Source organism: Prionailurus bengalensis, chromosome E3 (genome assembly GCF_016509475.1).
Source record: "Prionailurus bengalensis isolate Pbe53 chromosome E3, Fcat_Pben_1.1_paternal_pri, whole genome shotgun sequence".
Classification (NCBI taxonomy): domain Eukaryota; kingdom Metazoa; phylum Chordata; class Mammalia; order Carnivora; family Felidae; genus Prionailurus; species Prionailurus bengalensis.
This window is the reverse complement of record NC_057357.1, coordinates 3,886,796-3,905,491: the sequence shown is the minus strand read 5'-3', so window position 1 is coordinate 3,905,491 and position 18,696 is coordinate 3,886,796. Positions and strand designations below refer to the sequence as shown.

Below are 18,696 nucleotides of genomic sequence, written 5' to 3'. Positions count from 1 at the left end.
ACCACTAAGCAAAAGAGGTGTATTTCAGATGACCTGTATAGCCTGAAAAAGCTTGGACTCCTTTTGACAAGTATTTCCAAAAAGTTCATTAGTTACCATCGTGCACACAGACTCAGAATTCGGCAAGCACAGGCCAAAGGCAATTTATATTCTAAGGTTTGAGAAAGCAAATTACTACTCAGGGTGATGGCTACTTTTTCGTTTATGGGCTTGAATCATGGAATATCTTAATTCACGTTTTAGAAGGACGATCCCAAGAGGTTCATAAAGGTTTATATTTACAGCACAGTATTTTATAGGCCAGTTTGCTTCAGTATCTAAACTAAGCACCAACGCATGAAGCATGTCAAATAAAGTGCCACAGCCAGGCATCCGGCCTGTGTCAGGGCCTCTGTCACGACAGCCTATTAACATATTTCTTTAAAGTCTTAGCAGTTCTCTTCTCCAAAATATAGATTTACTACTTCAATGGAAGGCTAAATAATAGGTAAGAGAAGAAAGAAAAAGGGCCCCTCATCCATCTTTAGTTGCAGAGGAAAGTCCACTGCTTGTATATCTCTACATACTCCCCTCGCTTATTCAACAAAAAATAGTGGGTGTATTAAACAGTGAATCTCCTTGGAGAGTACACTGCAATATTTTTCTCGGTTTATTCAGCGAAACTTCAACAGTGGTGTGGCCAGATTCATCCAGTATGAAGGCGGTAGTGATTTCATTATCACGATAACAAAAGGCTGCAGTATTCATTTGCTGCGTGATAATTAATTTCTGGGCACGGTCTTCCCAGAGTGGCTTATTTTCACCGTAACTGTGTTGAAGGTGGACAGTACAGCTTGGCATGCCTCCTATACCTTTGGGGGCTTCAAAACAGAGCGGAGCCTAAGAGAGGGAAAGGAGAAGTGGAAACACCCTTTCCGAGAAGTGAGCGAGGGGCAAAGACCGAAGGTCTCTCATGAGGGTAAAGTGTGGCCCCAGCTCTGTAATCACCGGGGCCACTCAGGCGGCCACAATCTGCCCGAACACCTGCTCTGGCTGAGGCCAGGGCGGCACCCTCACTGGAGGACACAGACCCCTCTACTGGGCTTTGGTCGTGTGTAGACCGGGCCTAAAGACACACCACAGAGATTTACAGTCTCTTTTCAAGGCGGTCTTCACTGCATACACTCAAATGTTCACATTCAGCCAGATTTCCTCCATCAATAATCATGACAGCAGCAATATTTGTATTCTAACGATGCAGGAGCAGCGTCCCGTCAGGGCCCTTGTGTGTAGGTCATGCCCCATATTCATCAGTGAATGCTAAAGTCGATATCTACCTCCATGGTCCGATGGAAGGGACGTGAGGGAAAAGGAAAAAAAAAAAAAAGACCAAGTGAAGAAGTCAACATTTGCCTCTGGTTAATTACGGTTCTCCTTTTTTAAATTAAACATCGTATTTTGAGGTCATTGTAGAGTCCACACCATTGTGAGAAATAATAGAATAGAGACCCCAGGCACCCTCTACTTAGCTCGCCCCAACAGTGACCTCTTGCAAAAAACTACAGTCCAACATCACACCCAAGGTACTGACAGTGACACAGGTGACCTGGCCTCCTCCCACCCTCCTCCCGCCCCCCGTCTTGCTTGTACATGTATGCGGGAGCGCGCACGCGCGGGTGAGGGTTTAGCCCTACACGATGTTACCAGGGTGCAGGCCTCTGTATCCGCTGTCAAGAGGCAGAACGGGTCTGTTACCCCAGGGTCCCACACGCTGCCCTTTCACGATCATGGCCACCCAACGTCCCATCCCTCGCATCCGGCAACCACTCCTCTGTTCTCCGTGTATAATTCTGTCATTTCAAGAATGTGACAGGAACGGAATCACATAGCATGTGACCTTTGGAGCTGGTTTTTTTTCACTTGGCCCAAGTCCCGTGAGATTCATCCAAGAGGAAGTGCACTTTGATGATAAAAACCCACACAATGAATGGTCAACGTGTCCAGGACCAGACAGCCTTCCCCAGGTACCGGGCCAGCATCCTGGTGTCGCCCCTCTCTCCTCCGCGACGCCGCAAGGCTTCCCCCACGTGCCAGGGAAGGACCCAGCCCAGGCTCAGAGACCTGGGGTGCTCTCCACACGGTGGCCCGAAGCTGGCGGGAGCTGAGCAGAGGCATGGCTCTCAGGCTGGGGGGCATCAGAGGCCTGGCCGAGGCCACTCATCTGCGAACACTGCCATTCCCGACCCCACACAGTTAGCATGGGCGCCTCGCCCCACACCCTCTGCAGCACCAGCGGCAGGGCCGTCAGGCTCCCCGGGCACAGTCTGCAAGGGCGTCCGGCCAAAGCTTGCAAAGCGCTGTCTCTCTCCTCTGGAGCCGATGACCAGGGAGGTTTTAGAGGCGGACAACGAGGAAGGCCAGGAATGGCACGGACAGAGCGTGTTTGTTCATTTACTCTTGCCCTGTTCCTGAAACTTCTCCAGGTGGCTGAGCAAAGCAGAGTGGGTGTGCGGCGGCCAAGACTCTGAAAAGGCCTGCACAGCTTCTGATTGTGATGGTCTTGCCTCCCCCACCATGTGCACGTGACGATTTCTCTCACTGCTCACCCTTTGTATTAACATAACTCAACAGGTGCTCAGAAGACCTTTTTCTCTGGACTCCCGGCTACTCTTATACGTAGTCAGCTGTATGGGAAAAAGCGGGGGGCATAGCGAGCATATTCACAACCAAAGGGCTGTGGGTTGAGTACTGGGGAAAATCTGTCGCGAACGAGTTGTCTTGCGCACAGACTCTTGCGGCCACTTAACCTCCGAGGGGCAGGTGTGTGTCTCAGCTAATTGGTAGCGACCCTTTCTCGAAAGGGCACACTGCCAACAGTGGTGCACACCGGAATTTCAAAACTTTGCCACGACTGCAGCCAATAAAACTGGGGATGGCAACTAACACTTTCCTCTCTCTCGAAACCGTACGAAGACATCAAGGAAACGGTCCCATCCCGGGTTGAGAGATGGCGGCCACGCTGATCGTCCTCCACATCCGCCCAGGGACCCCCACTGCCCAGTCTCGGACCAGGAGATGGGAAGTCTCCCTGGAAGCCTAAGACCGGAGTCGCTGTGAAATTCTCCACCCTCCAAAACGTCAGGGACTTCAAGCACTCATTCCGGCCTGGTGGAGGCAGCCATGGCAGACGGTCCGTGTGCGCCAAGGATTCGTCACACTCTCCCGCCAAAGCTCCCAAGTGTGATCTGCAGGGCCGGTCCTGAGTAGGGCTCACAAGACCCATGCATGCCCCCTGTTCTGTCTTCCTCTCAGCTCCAGAATGGCCCACTCACTCCACGGTGTGCCCTTCTGGTACCATCGTCCACACCTGGTGTCTCTGTCCATTGCAGTGGGAAGAATGGCCCCGAGGTGTCCACCCCCTAGTCACCAGGACCTGAGAACCTGTCACGAGGGCTACATGGCAAGATAGCCTCAGCCGGTGTGATTAAGGCCATCGACGTTAGAGCGCAGAGCTGGTCTCGGATTAGCTGGGTGAGCCCAGTCCCATCGCCGGGGCCCCTAAAAGCAGCGGCTTCCTTGCCGTTGGCAGAGGAGATGAACTGGCTTGTGCTGGTGGCTGTGAAGAAGGTGGCCCGGGCCAGGGGGAGGGGCTCTGGAGCCTAACGGTGACCCCGAGCGACAGCCAGGAAGGATGCGGGGACTCCAGTCTCACAAGCCACGCACAAGCCCACGCACAAGACTCCGCCCACCCCAAGAGAGCCTGGAGGTAGATCCTCTCCCAAAACACTCAGGAAAGACCCAGCCCGCTCAAAGCCTTGACGCTGGCCTCCTGACACCAGCAGCAGAGAAACCGGCTGAGCCCGCCCGCAGGGACTCGGGGACCCGAGCAGCCCCTGGGCTCCAGCTCCTATGCAGGAGGCAGCTGTGGGCAAACGCCGTGTCGGTCGTGAGCTCAGCCCTAGCACCCTTCTTCCGCACAGTGCCCCCGACCTCCTCGGGCAGGGTCCCCCCTCCACACTGGAGCTTCCGCGGAGAAGGACGGCGTCCTCCTCATCGCCATCTTGGTAGCGCCCGGCACGGTCTCAGAGGAGCCGCAAAAACTGTCTGCTGGAGAGAGATACGCTGGAGGTTACCAAAGACCTTAAATCCTTGAAGCCCTTCGGGGAGCAGGTGTGTCCCATTCATCTTGGCAAATCCTCCCTGTTCGCGCTTGGCCCACGCCAGTGCTTCAGCCCAGGGGCTCGCACACGCTGTGCCCTCCACGAACGGCTGGCGTGTGGGCAGGAGGGCAGAGACGGCCTGGGAGCCCCGGGGGACAGACGGTCCCCAGAAGAACACCCTCCCTGCTCCCTCCTGGGGCATCACGGCCAGCCCGCCAATCCCGCACACAGGGCAAACGACCCAAACCCCGCTGGTTGTTCGCCTTGTATGAATTTTCCTCGCTTTAGAAACAGCTCTGTAACAGCTCTGTTTTCTGAGCTTCATTCGGCCATGGCCTGTGCTACAGAGACGTTCTAGCTGTGACGGGGCACCAATGATTAACGTGGGTGCTTCTAACACAGGCCATCTGGAAAACCAGAAAGGAGGCATCTTGAGTTTATCCTAAACCAACGTGAATGAGTTATAGGGCAGCGCGAGAGGGTTCGGCTCACTGTAGGATTCTGTTCTGGCCACGTGCCAAGACAGCCTCTGCCCCCTGCACCTGCCGTGTGAGGGTCAGGGCGCCCCTCCCCACAGTCTCGCACTCACTGTGCTGAGTTGTGACAGCCTCGTGAAGGGGCTGCCTCCCGCACGAGAATCCCTGATGCCTGGGGGCATGGCTACCTCTCCACCCCTCTGCCCCCGGCGCTCCGTACGGTGTCAGAGATGGAGACTCGATACGTGGAAGTGGAGGAAAGGAAGGAAGAGCAAGACGGGAGGAAGGGAGGAGCGGGGGAAGGGAAGATTTTATGTTGGGGCTCGGACATTTGAGAGGGGCTCGCTCTCAGTTCGGTACAGGTAGAACTTCGCGATTGTGGCACTGTTATCAGCCAAGAGACGTTACGTGTGATTTGTGATGCTGACGACAGTTACGGTATCGGAGTTCCTGGATGATCTGCGTGTGCAACACAGAGACCGCTCTCTACTGCACCCACCCTCCCCAACCCGTGTGTGAGCGCAGCGGGAGCCGGCGTGCCAGGACGCCGGCGCTCACTGGAGCAGGGCAAGCGCGTGAACGGTGGTGACAGGAGAAAGCGTCGGTCTGCCGGTCGGGACCGGAAGATGGGCGCAATATGTCTCACCGCGTCTGAGACGTTGCAGTCGTGGGTAAGAGGCATCGCTGTCTTATTTACGACCAAGAGAGGAGAAAACGCTTCCGTGGACTGTGAGACACATCCTGCTTTCAGAGACGCTACTTGTGGAAAACGTGTGCCATGTGACCAGCTGCTGGTAAACAACCAGCGTCCCCCGTGCTGTGACAGAGTTGCACCACCAACTAACAACGCCGCTGTTTTAGTGCTTCTGTGACCAGCACTGCCTTTTACTGCTCACGGTAGGAAGCGGTACGATCTCCTACCTCGTCTACGTTTTACAGATGTGGAAACTGAGACCAACAGAGGCAGGGGGCGTCGTTCGAGCCACTGGGTGGTGCTGGGAGAGTGTGAGCCCGGGCCTGTCCCCACAGCCCGCCCTGTTACATGCGGTGCCCGGCTGACCCACCAGGATGCCCACACGCACGCTCTGGAGCAGGTGGTGACCTTGGGGAGGGTCTCGAAGGACACGCAGACTCACCACCAGGTGAGGTGGGGCCTGGGGTGGAAAGGCATTCATCCCAAGCACAGGTAGGCACAGGTGCTCAGAGTCTGCGGGCACAGAGTGCTGGGTCGGCCTCCCGGAGACGCAGACAGGGAGACGAGGTTCATGGCCACGGTTTACCTGGGAGGTGACGGAAACGCCACCGGGAGAGGCAGGGCAGCTGAAATGAGCACGTGACTAAATCAGCTCATCTACTGGGAAAAGCCAAGATGGAGCACGACCTCCAAATGATATCCCCATCACAACAGAGAGGGAGCTCCACTGTCCACCCGGCGGTCCGTCAGATCTGTGTTCCAACCTGCCACGTGGTGAGTGCCTGGGCTCTGCGTGGTACGTGCCTGGCCCTGTGCAGTGGGCGCCTGGACTCGGGGGCCAGGGAAGGCCACAGGAAGGAATGGCGACGCTGGCGGTCAAGGCAGGGAGGGCGAGGGGACATGCCGGCAGACGGAGGCGTCTGCCTCACCACGTGGGGTGTGAGTGGCAGGGAGACGGGGGAGGCTATGGAGGAGGCTGTGGAAGGGAACATGGACCCAGGAGGCCGGCATTCCTGGTCACGCAGGGTCACCAGGACCTCCGGCAGGTATGACACTGCCCGCGGCCAGACCCCCGCGATCCCCTTTAAACCTCAGAGATCGAGCGACACGCCAGAGAGGCTGACAGGAGGAGTAGAGAGCGGCCACTGGTCTGTCTTGTCTCGTCAGTGCGCGATCAAAGTGACCGAAAGCCAGTGCGCTCCCGCCTTCTTCCAGCTGCCTGTGCAGGGACCCCTCCCTGCCCGGCCCCACGGGGCCTGGGGACCGTCCCTCCGTGATCTCCCAAGCCGCTCCGGATTGACAGAGGCACTCTTCAGGGCTTTTCCAGGGTGACTCAACCACAAAATCCTACCTGTCACAGCAAATTCTTGTGAATAAAAGGGGATGTAAATCCACATTTACATTCGCAGACTGTATACCTTTAAAAGCCAGGACATGCAGAGAGACGGGAACTCTAGAGAATACAGAGCAATCTGCTTCGGAATTCAGCTGTAAATGCAAAACCAAAGTTCACATGATAGACTTGAATATTTTTAAAAGGAATTATGATGGAAACAAACATTCTGGTTTCCAGGAAGATAAATTTCTTCTCCTGTTTAAATTACCTTAAAATGTTTTAACACAATCTAGGGCTGTCTCCTGGAGACTTCCATGCCGCAAATTTTAATTTTGGTTTGCTCTGTGCTGTCTGTGCTCATACAGCTACACACACACCCTCGTGGGGAGTCCTCGCAGGGAAGGGGGCTGTGGTGTTTCTGCCTCGAAGGCACAGAGAGGGAGCCAGCCAGAGAGCCAGCACAGCCCCCAGCATGGAGTCGGCAGCGGTGAGGGTCTCCAGGCCTGCTTTCCCGATACTTTAAAAATCTCTGTGCTCCGCTCGGAGGGGCTGACAGGTTGGCGTGTATTTGATAGAGTCGTTCACAGGCCGTGGAGCCTTTTCACAATGACTTAAAGGAACGTGATGCACTGTGGGCAAACGGCCTTTTCTGCAGGATTTCTCCGTACTCTGGCCAATGTCATATGAAAATAGGAGCTTTTATTTTTTCTTAATTTGTGAAGTGGTAAACGGCAAAATATGTCACGTGAGGAGCCACTACCTTGCCCGGGGCTCTCTGCGGATTTGACCCTTCTCGTTTCTGGCTCTCCTCTTCCCGAAGAGGAGAGAGGAGGTGGAGATCCTCCTTCCTGGGGTCGGCCTCCAGGGGACCTCTTACCTGTTGCGGCTACCACTCGGCTGCACAGGTCACGACGACAGTGACCGCAGCCACTAAGAAGACCAGAAAGTGTTACAGGAACTGAAGAACGTAAGAAATAAAGGCCCTGCTTCACAACTCAGGGTCATCTTCTCGCAATCCGAAAATAAAGCGAGGCCTCCCTCTGCCACCACACCAGGCACGCCTCCTGGGCACTGATGCTCACCAGCAGGCACCGCGACTCCCGTGTGCCTCATGTTAACTTCTCGCTCTCCTAGGCTCAGGAATGACACTTGGCGCACGTTCTAGGGGGAGCGGCTCTGTTCCCACTTTTCAACCTCATGAAAGGTATTATCCAGAAGTTTCTTTTTCTGGGTCAAAAGATCTCTGAAAACTGATCACGAGAGCCCGGTGAGAGTAACAGAGGAGCTCAGGGGTGCAGGGGTCGGCCCAATATCTACGCCACAAGGACCTCACCCCCATCCCCCATGCTTTATGACCGGAAGTATCCAGAATACCACTTCTAGTAGGTACTCAGAATATCAGCGCTTTGGATTTAAGGGGTTTATGTTCTCAGAAAAGGAAGAGCGGGGTGACTTTGGAAGCTCATCTAACTGCGCCCTCATCTCCTGAGCGAGAAAGAAAGCCGGTGAAACGCGGGTGTCGCTGTGCCGTTTCCCAGTACGTGCCCGTGTGGCACTGCCACCTGAGGCTGCGGGTGACGCTAGGCGGCTGAGCATTACCTATGATAGAAAGAAAGGCTTTCGCCGTGGCTGGTTCGAAAGTGCTTCCCGTCAGTGTCGCCTCGCAGACGTATGCCCCGGTGTCCGCGGACGTCGGGTTGCTGATGGTGAGACGTCTCCCAAAGCCGTGGAGCCCACTGGTGACCCTCATCCCGTTTCTCTTCCAGTTCACGCTCAGCAACTCAACAGGCCTGGGAGAGCATTAGTGACGATAATTGTGAGTCACACAGACGGCAATAACAATAATTTGAGGCATTCAGCACAAGCCTGACAAAGCTAATTCTACCAGGAACCATGGCGGGCTGAACAGTGGACATTTAAAAATCAATCCAGACACAACTGTGCTCCCTTGCGGCATGCGTCAACAATACACTGCGCTCAAGGGCTACTGAACAAGGAGAGCTAATTGCAGCAGCAATGGACCATAAGTGCTAACGACTCCATGTGCTCGGGAAAAGAATGTTTAAAATAAATACTACTAGGGGACACGGCTACACGGGAGGCATGATCACGGGAACTCGATTCTGGAGCCACCACGAGCCAGGCCGAGAGCACCTTGGACTGCGGAGGAGAGGAGGGATTAACTCTTTCCAGTGCCCCCGTGGGATTTCACTCCTGGCTCGCCCTCGTCTGGAGTCTCCGAGGAGGAGGATCTCCACAGTCCCCCACGGCTAAACTGAAAAGCGGTGCTTTCCGGCACGAACATCACTGTCAACGTAGGTACTGTGGCACCAGACTTGGGAATTCGGCTCCCTGTCTTCCCGGCCCGCTGTGCTCATAGCCCCACTGGACACACAAGGCCACCGTTGCTACAAGGGCAGAGCACGCATGTGGTGCGTCCTTCCACTCCAGATAAACCTCACGGCAGTTATACGGGCTCTGTAGGCCCAGGGGGCGACCAGCAGCATACCTGGCGTTGGCCACGCATTCCAAGGTGATCTCGCTGGACCCGGCCACCACACTTCTGTTGCCTGGGGGGATCACAATGACGGGAGCCACGGTTTCGGGGGCGCCAGCATCTCCTGTGGCAGAGAAAGCAGAAGACCATGGGACCCTCCGAAGTAGGATGTGGAGACTGGAACAGAACGAACAGGGGGTCTTGTCGAGCCACAGAGACGGGACGCCCGGGTGTCAGGACCCTACCCCAACCTCCCCCCGCCCTCCCCGTGAGAAGCCCTTGGGCGAGGACACTGTCACTGGCCTTTATCTGACCGTGGGAGCCTGGTGTGAAACCCACGGCCGGTAAGGGTACGTTCTGGTAAGAAATCGAGGGAACCAGAGCGTCACAACGCCGCCTGGCCGTCACGTGGCTAAGGACTGTGAAGTGAGGAACGTTTTCCGAACTGCTTGCTGACTTTATTTTTTTATTGACTTAAGACTTTGCTTATTGAGTTACCTAGTCCCCCCACTACTTTCAAATCTGCTCAGTTCCACAAATATTCCGCGTGTCGGGCACTCTGCTGGGCACGTGTGGTGTTCGAAAGCGGCCGGCTCTCGTACTTGGGCCCAAAGGGGACTCCCCGGAGCAAACACATTCAATCAACAAAGGGTTCTGTTCTGCCCGTGTACTTTCAATCCCTTTTTCTTCTCGGAGAAGTAAATATCCTGAATCCACCTCTGTTTTGCGAGTATCAAACTATAAATAATTTAGCTCCTACTTCTGGTGACAAGGGAGAAAAAAAACCAGCACACGTTTTTGCCACTTTTCTCTAAAATCCACGTAGTATCGAAATCAAACTACCCACAGTACACTTTACCGCTGTTTATTTGGGGGAAATGATGACGGATCAAACATTTCTAGAACAGGAATTTCCATAAAGGGTGCAGACGGCAGAGACTGGAAATAAAAATAAATATAAGTTCTGCGAATGTGAAATGTTTCATCTAGCGCTTGACGCTGGAGAGCCTGGCGAGCGTGGGGGCTCTGGCAGGGACCAGTCCTTGGCCGCCCGACCGCAGCGGGCTGGCGCCACCGAGAGAACGGTAGGGAAACCGAGGACTGGCTTTGGATCGCCACTAATTCTCCACAGCTCTGCGTCCTGGTTTCATTGCTTAAGCGGTATGTGAGTTTTGAATGAAAGGTTCGTGTCAATTAAAAACAAAACTTGATGCAGGCAGGGCCAACGAATTATTTTTTTTAACTGAACACCGATGACATTGATGGAGGCCGGCTTCCCGGTGTCCCGGGGCCTCCTGGAAGGCTGAAGCGGCCTTCTCCTTTCCCGGCCTCTTTGCCTCCCAAGTGAGCCCCACAGGGCCTCTCTGACAGCCTCCTTCTGAGGCTTCTAACTGCAGAGAGACCGTTGGGCTGGTTACCAGGTTCCTGACGACACGCCGGAGTACAGACACTTTCGTGATGGGGCAAAGGACAGGAGCCGACTGCCAATCAGATTAACAACCTGCCTGTCATCTGTGAAAGTTGCTGATGAGGAGAAATGACCTGAGAAGCTAATATTTGCAAATAGTTATGTGAAGTGAAGAAGGGCAGCAGTGAATGCTGAAAGGTCACCGAGCAAGGTGCTAATTTGGCATTAATCACCGCTCCGCCGCTGCGGCAGAAGAGGAAACCCGTGCTCAGCACTTGTCACCACCCCAGGGAGGACGGGCCCCAGGCCGGGCGGCCTCGACTGCACGCTGACCCCGGGAGACCGTGCATGGGACAGAGAAGCACCAAGGCCGAGCTCACAGCTCCCCGGGGGCGGGTGGGACAGAGCAGTGACACTCTGTCACGGGTCACGGCCACACCGAAACATGGAGCAGCCCCTAAGTGTGCTTCAAGTGGGGCGGTGACCATTTCCACAAAACCCCTTCGCACACGCCAACGCACCTGTTTCGGGAGGCCCTCACCCTGCGGGGTTGGCGGCACAAGTCCAGTGACTGCTTGGATTTGATTCGGGGCACAGGACACTGGCTGAAGAAGTGGGTGTGAGAGCTGCAGGCTGAAATGCGGTCATTCCTAAACGGAGCATCTGTGACACACGCACGGGGCCGCCGGCGAGGTGTCCTTGCCTTACGGGAACCACCACCAGCAAGATCACAGCACGGTCTCCTGGCTGTAACGCTATGCATTTGCTGTTGAAGCTGCCATGACCACTTTTCGGCAAAATTTTACTGGAGTGCCCAGAATCCAGATCTCGCAATAACAGCAGGGACGGTGCTCATGACAGAACACAATGCTAGAACACTCTCTTCTTTTAAAAAAATGTCTTTAAATTTCAATCGAATCCGACTGGGCACGTGGATTAACAAGGCGCAGAAACGCCCCTGCCCCCGTGTGACCATCTGGTGTGGCAGGTTCGAACTGTCTGAAGACACCTTGAATCCCAGAGAGCAGAGGTCTCTCCCCTGAGCCATGTGTCCCATGTGTCCTCTGTGGAGGGGAACCTCACCCTGTGTTCATGTCTGTCCTGTTTGGCTGCTGAGAATTCTGCATACAGCAGCGGGGCACGAAGTAGATTGTTCCAGAGACAAACTGTTAACTCCTCCCTCTGTCTCCAGCTCCGTGTCGCAATTAGCCCCTCCGTGGTCCAGCGCCAGGTGTCCCCAGGCCGACACTTCGTCCCCTGTGGCCACTGTCCTAACATCTGACAGCTGCTCTCGGGAGCTGGCTTCATCTCCTGCCTGCGAATCGTCCTGTCTCTTTTCTTCTGTCATTGCACACCTCAGTCTCAGTCTTTTGCTGCTTTTTAGAAGGTTTTTGCCTCTTTATTAAGTGACAGGAGCATTAGAGGTGCTTTATCTGCCATTTTTAGCCTGTCACGCAGACTTATCTGCCAATTTTTTCCCCACATTCAATTTTTAGAAAAAAAGATGCAAAGAAGAATATCCAGCATTTTAAAAAGAAGAAAGCGACCTCTTTATTTCTGCTATTCCATAGTATCTGAGATATAAAAGCACCCGAAATCCCTAATGATTGGTTATTTTGTCATAAATATTCCACAATAATGAGTCACTGCTGCCTCCACTGGGAATATTACCCTCTCCTTCAATGCTCTACACGAACACGGGATTTTTAAATGCCATATGCCGACGTATTAAGAATTACTTCCGAGAAGAATGAAAACAAGGGAAGAGGGAAGGTAACCGTGCTTCCCCACGTTCCCAGGTAGCCACCGTCACATCACTAAATGACTTATAAACGTCTCCCCATTTGATCTAACGAGACCAGAAAGTACCTACTACTGCCCCCCGTTCACAGACGAGGAAACTGAGGCCCAAAGTCATAGGAGTTCAGATGGCAGAGGAAGGATTTAAATAAAGGAAAGGCTCCACCCCGAATCCATCATCTTCCTTTCACATAACGCTGTTTACTCCTGATAAAAACTCTGGTTGTGCTAAGTTAACCAGAAATTAAGTAACTAGAACACGCCTTCCGCCAAGCATTTCCTTAATGGAGACTTTACTGTGGTGTTTTCAACTGAACATCTCCCAGGCTGGTTTTAGGTGGTTGAGGTGAAGGTGTTGACTCAGAAGAGGCTTTCCGCAGAGGTCAGCAGAGGTCAGCAACGGACGGGCACCGTGCAGCCCCAGAGGCAGCCGCTTTAGACGGAGGCCTCTTTGTGGTCACGGGAATACAGCGCCTGAGCACCGAAACAGCACCTCATCCCAGCCGGTCTCCCCACGGAACCCCTGAGTCACTACAGAGCTGACTAGGGGAAATGGTCCAGGCTGCGTTTAATTAAAAAAGTGCATTTAGGGGCGCCTGGGTGGCTCAGTCGGTTAAGCTTTTGACTTCAGCTCAGGTCATGATCTCGTGGTTTGAGAGTTTGAGCCCCGCATCGGGCTCTCTGCTGTCACTGTGGAGGCCGCTTCGTATCCTCCGTCCCCCTCTCTCTCTGCCCCTCCCCTGCTCTCTCTCGCTCTCAGAATTAAATAAATGAACATTAAAAAAGCATTAAAAGTACACTTCAAGAATATCAAATGTCTCAAACAACAGGAAGGTTCACCTGAACTACTGACCCGTAGAAAGGCAGCGAATGAAGTGGGGTAAGGGACACTCTGCTGTGCCACTTCAGGGGGGAGGGAAAGTCCCAGGAGAGAGACGCGGGGTTAGGGGACCCAGCAGCGGTGGTGGTGGGGCGCGGGGGTGCAGGGTGGTGCAGGCACCCACTGCCCCGGGAGGTGGGGGGGGGGGGTTGTTGGAGGAGCTACTGGGGATGCAGGCTGGAGCCCCGAGGGCACGGGGAGACGTGTGGGGTGAGGGGTCAGATCGGGGAGGCCTGCGGGCAATATTCTGAAGGAGGATGGGAACCTCTGCCCACTCCTCAGATAAAACTTAAACGACAACTACCACGGGATCTGGCAATCCCAGTTCTGGGTATAGACCCAAAGGAAAGGACAGCGCTATCTCAAAGAGGTGTCTGGGCCCCCACGCTCACAACAGCCAAGACATGGACACAGATTACGTGCCCATCTGTAGCTAGATTAAGACACTGTGGTATATCTACGGAGTATAATTCAGCCATTAAAGAAAGAAGGAAATCCTGCCGTTTGCTACAACATAGATGAGCTTTGAGGGCATCGTGCCGAGGAGATAAGGCAGGCAGAGAAAGACAGTATTGTACGATCGCGCTTACACGTGGAATCTGCAAAAGTGGAGCTCCCAGCCACAGGACACATCGGTGGTTGCCAGAGGCAGGGGTGGGGGATATGGGTAAAGGCGGTCGAAACCGACATATTTACCTGTAAGAAAAACAAGATCTCGGGATGTAACGTGAAAAACAGAGGTCTCTTGGTATTGCCAGACATCCGCCCTGCGGTAAAAGTGTCCCTAGCTGGGAGCCACTGGTTCTAGGCCACACTCCTAGTCACTGGTACGGGCGGAAAGAAAGAACAATCCTTCATAGTTTTTAAAAGAGACAGAGAAGCCACTACTGTTGTGCCACGATGGCTGCACAGACTTTCCCTTACTGGGGTCGCCGTTTCTGCCCGGATGGTCTTCCCGGGGCCCAGCGCTGCAGCGTGCGGGCGAGTCCAGACGCCGCGTCCAGGTGGCTGCCCGCGGGCGTGCACCCAGCCCGCACACCAGACACCAGGGACGTTCTGCGCACACCCACTTCTGGGGCCGTCGGTCTCCCATCCCTCCCGGCGCCCGCCCCCCCCCCCCCCCCGCCAAACCTCGCTTCCCCCACTTCCTATCTCCCCAAGTTTCTCTGTGAGGACAGCCATCTTGAGGGCACGCAGTGACCCCACGCTTGCTGCTGACTGCCAGCCCTCGCTTCCGCTGTTCGACCCGGATGCGTGGGCATGGTGAGTAGGTGCCTGCCCGGTCCCTGGAAGCAGACCCCATCAGGCTCCCCTCGCCCCGGCCCCAATCCCAGGTCCTTCTGCTCCAAGCTTCTCTCCCTGCCCCCAACCGTCCCCGCTGAGGCTCCCCTGTGCCCGACAGCTGAGAGGCGCAGTACTGATGAGGACAGTTTTGAGCCCAGTCAACCTGGAAATACCACCACGGCTCCCAACTGTTTCGGAACAAGTCACCTAACTTCTCCAAGCCCTACCTTTTTCATTTGTAAAACCGTGAGCACTTCACGAGGCCGTTATAAGCAGGGGCCTGCATGTGTACGAATGTGGGTGTGCATGTGTGTGTATGCCCGTAGGTGTGAGCGCACACGTGGTGCCCGGCTCACAGAAGGTGCTGCACGAACACAGGGGCTCCTTATTAGTCCTGGGAATTGGGAACAAAGCCGTCACCCCCTCCTCTGCCCCAGGGCTCCACCCATCTCTTCCGCCAGCACCGACCTCTCCACGGGTGCCCTGGAGGTGCTCGGGCTGATGTCCCGGCTTCTCACCAAGGACGTGTGGACGAATGTGCGAAACCTCCTTGAAGCCTCGAGAAGGCTGCGGCTCCCTTCACATTCGTAGCCCGGAGGCAGAGCCCACGCTAAGGGCTGCGAGCACTCAGACATTTCCCTGCGCCCTCCTTACACAGATATCAACATCTCATTAAAAATGTAGACTTCTTTCCAAAAAGAGTCTGTGCCCTTAAAGAAGTGGAATTTTCCAGGACATGTGAGGAGGCGAATCCTGCATTTTGGTTCTTCTCTGTTAGCACCACGGTCTTGAATTTCCTGATTCACAGAGGATGTTCGTGGCAAATAGGCCTCAGGAAATCTTTGCAGCAGCCGGCTCAAAGGTCGTGGGTCCACTACCTGCACAGCCCATGTGCCTCCCTGGGCCACGCCACAAAATAATGAGCCACAAATGCTGCCCTCAACCAAAAGGTGCCGAGTCACATCTGCCCTGAGATACGAAACCCGTGCACGACTTCATGTAAACATGTACGAAATGAGCAAACCGAACGTCCTTCTCACACAAGAGCAGACGTTTTCCGGGAGGAGTGCCTGTGTCGGAGGAGAAACTGGTGTGATAGCTGTCGCACAGCCCAAGAATAGAAAGACTGTCTGGCTCTTCAACTCCTCATGTGTCTCCAGCAATGGGGTTTTGATTTTTGTAAAGACAGCTCCCACCAAGGAGCCAGCAGGTAATGGGAGTCTACAGGATGGCTCGAAACCTCAGAATCTCCCTGCTCCAAAGAGAGCTGGCCCCAAATTTGGAGGAACAAAAGAGAAAACGGGGTCGAAAACAAAACCGGAGTAAAAGACAGCAAAGGCTCCCCGTGCTGAGCGGCACGTTCCCTGGTCTTCTTTCTTCAACGCCAATAACAACAGCAACACACATTGGTTGTGGTGTGCAGATGACACGGTGGTTACAGAAATGCTTTAACACGTAGGCAGCTGGCTATCCAGACGCAACAACAGGGAACCGCCCCCCCCCTGCCCCCCCCACCCCCCCACCCCCCCGGCCCGAGCCAGCACAGTCAGTACCCTGGCTCCTTTACCACGTGGCTCTCATCTCACCGCAACATCAGATGTGCGCGTAGGTCTGCCCGCCTTCTGGAATAAGGAGGGACATACGCGTTACTCATCTTTGTATGAACGAAGTGCCTTGGCCATACCAGCCCTTCTGCAGGTACTCATTAAATGAAGAATTACGTCTCGCCCAAATAGAACAGGTTGGCTACTGTTAGCAGAGGATTACCACCATAGGGCAGGAGCAACACTGATTATCTCTTATTTCAGGCGCGCTACGGCCAGGCACGGCGCTGGGGATTCAGTTTTAACTGCACGAGGTCAGTGTCCTCAAGGGGCTGTGGGTTTAGTGGAGGAAGATGTCCCGTTAACAGAGCAAGTCCTACCGGGTTGTCTGGGGCTAGGAGAGGTGCAGGGAGGGGGACAGCGGCACACGGTGGGTGTGGGCCGGTGAGTTAATTCTGCCAGGGGAATTAGGAAAGCCTGAGTCATGTCCTTGAAAGATGGACAGGCAATCAGCAGATAGAGGAGGGAAGAAAGGCATTTCAGGAACGGAAGACAAAGAAGGCAGAAGGCAGTCCAGACTGTTTGGAAAGGTACGAGTTGCTCTGGAGGGTGAGTGGGCCTGGGTGTGGCAGGGACGGACCCGGAGGTGAAGGCCATGGCCCTGCTTGGTGCTGGGGACTTGATCCAGTGAGGAACGGAGTCACTGAAGGACCCAGAGGAGGGGTTGAGACGAGTAAGGGATGGTGGGAGGCCAAAGGGAGGAGGGAGAGAGAACAGAGGGGCCTTGGGCGGCTGGTTTATATGAAGTGCTCCCAGTCGCTGGCCTGAGTGCTTCGGATGGACGGCACGGCGACTCAGGGGTGAAAACACGGAAGAGAGAGCAGGACTGGGGGTGATGACGTTGGCATGTTAGGGTGGAAGAGGAGGAGGGGCCGTACTTCCCTCAGGCGCCTGTGGGGCGTGTAGGGGGGCAGGTGCAGAGGGCATCGGCCGCTCGGCTCGCAGACGGTGACCGAAATTCTGATGAGAAGACGTCTCTGTGAGAGTAGGAAGGGCAGAGAGCAGGCCCGGGACAAAAGCCTGTGGAGGGCGGGCACAGAGGTCCACAAGGGGCCGCAAGGGGTCAGAGAGGGGAAGAAAGAGGGGATTTTACCACACGAAGGAAATTAGAGCTCAGGCTATGGGTTCTTCCAAGTGGACAGGAATTCCCACGTGTAAAATCAAGGCTACTTCTCAGTTTTTGAAGACGGATCTTTGTACCTTGGGGGACAGCTGCTAAGGAATGCAGGGCTACCTACGGGCGAAAACCCCGCCCTCCGCCGACCAGGGCTTCACTGTAAGCACAACACAGCACAACACCGTGAAGCTGGAGGGGCTCTTTTGTTCAGTTCTGCAGCTTGGTTTCTGCAAACAGGCTGGCGCAGGCCATCCCCAACCTGCTTTCTGACAGAAAAAAGCGTAATTTAATTAGTCAATCTTTCGTGATTCTTGACCTTCTCCCATGCATAGCAAGGGATGTTGGTGTTCCTCTGGGGGATGGGTGGAAAGCACTCCAATATATTCCACTTAAAGAAAATCAGGTGGCTTCTCAGTTTATCAGTTGCTTTTGCAACCCCTTGGCGTCTGTCATCTTTCTCCGCATTATCAAAATCGCTCCGCAAAGGGATTAGTGCCTGCCTGCAAGAGCGTCTCAACAGGTGTGTCTGACCTCTGGCCACCACGGGGAGCCAGCCTCTCAACAGCGCGAATCCTGCCATGCTGAACCCCCGGGGTACATATTTTTAAGAGACTGACAGATCCCCAAGTCTCTCTCTACGATTTATGTGCGTTTGCAAGAACTCCTAGAAATCAAGATTATTATTTGTTTCATTAAAATGTGCTACAGTGAAAGGTATGTCAGCAGCAGGCAGACCGGGTCATTCCCGAGGACGTCTTGAGGTGGTTTTCTCGCGGCAGAACTTGGGCCACTGTGACAAGTGAAATAAACAGCACGCCATGTCTCCTGACAGAAAAAAAATGCACCGAGCAGAAGGTTCCTCCCGCCTCTTACCTACCCCCAAGTTCGTGTTTTCATTTGCAGTCACCTCCTGAATTTAATTTCTGGGTTACTAATCTGTTGTGTGTGGAGGTGTCTAAGGACACTTTCCTTTCCTTTCCTTTTCTTTTCGACGCTGCGTCCCCGGTCCCGTCCGCCGGAGCCCGGTCAGGGGCCGCGTGGGCGTCAAGGTGGTGCAGTGAGAGGGAGGCGGGCGTGCGGGGCTGGGGGCGAGCACTGGGACAAACCCGATCGCAAGCGCTCTCGCGGGTCCCTTGCGAGGACAGGGTGCCAGCTGACCCCACTCCTGTTTACTGTCCAGCGGTAGGAGGGAGAGAAAATGGGAGGAAATACAGCAGTCTATCCCATTTACAATTTTATCTTTGTGTGTACTTCCGTTTTTATCTCAATACGCTTCTGGGCCCGTCTATTGACAAGAGACGATAAATAAAATAATATGACAGTTTGACAAACAATCTAGCAGTTTCTTTTCTTCTCGTTTATGATATATTTGAAAACACGCACATTCGGAAACGCACGGGCCGTACCACGGTGCGTATTTTCATCAGCTTTTTACTGGGTGGAGGAAAATGAAGGTGACAG

General features: G+C 54.4%; 1 protein-coding gene across 1 annotated transcript in view; it reads right to left on the bottom strand.

The window, feature by feature from the left end:
- Positions 1-18,696, bottom strand: part of SDK1 (sidekick cell adhesion molecule 1) — an 883,215-nt gene that overhangs the window by 228,847 nt on the left and 635,672 nt on the right. Inside the window, exons 6-7 of the mRNA XM_043561368.1 lie at positions 9,155-9,266; positions 8,245-8,435 (exon numbers count right to left, since the gene is read on the bottom strand). Of these exons, the coding sequence (XP_043417303.1) occupies positions 8,245-8,435; positions 9,155-9,266 (303 nt within the window). The remainder of the gene's footprint in view (positions 1-8,244; positions 8,436-9,154; positions 9,267-18,696) is intronic.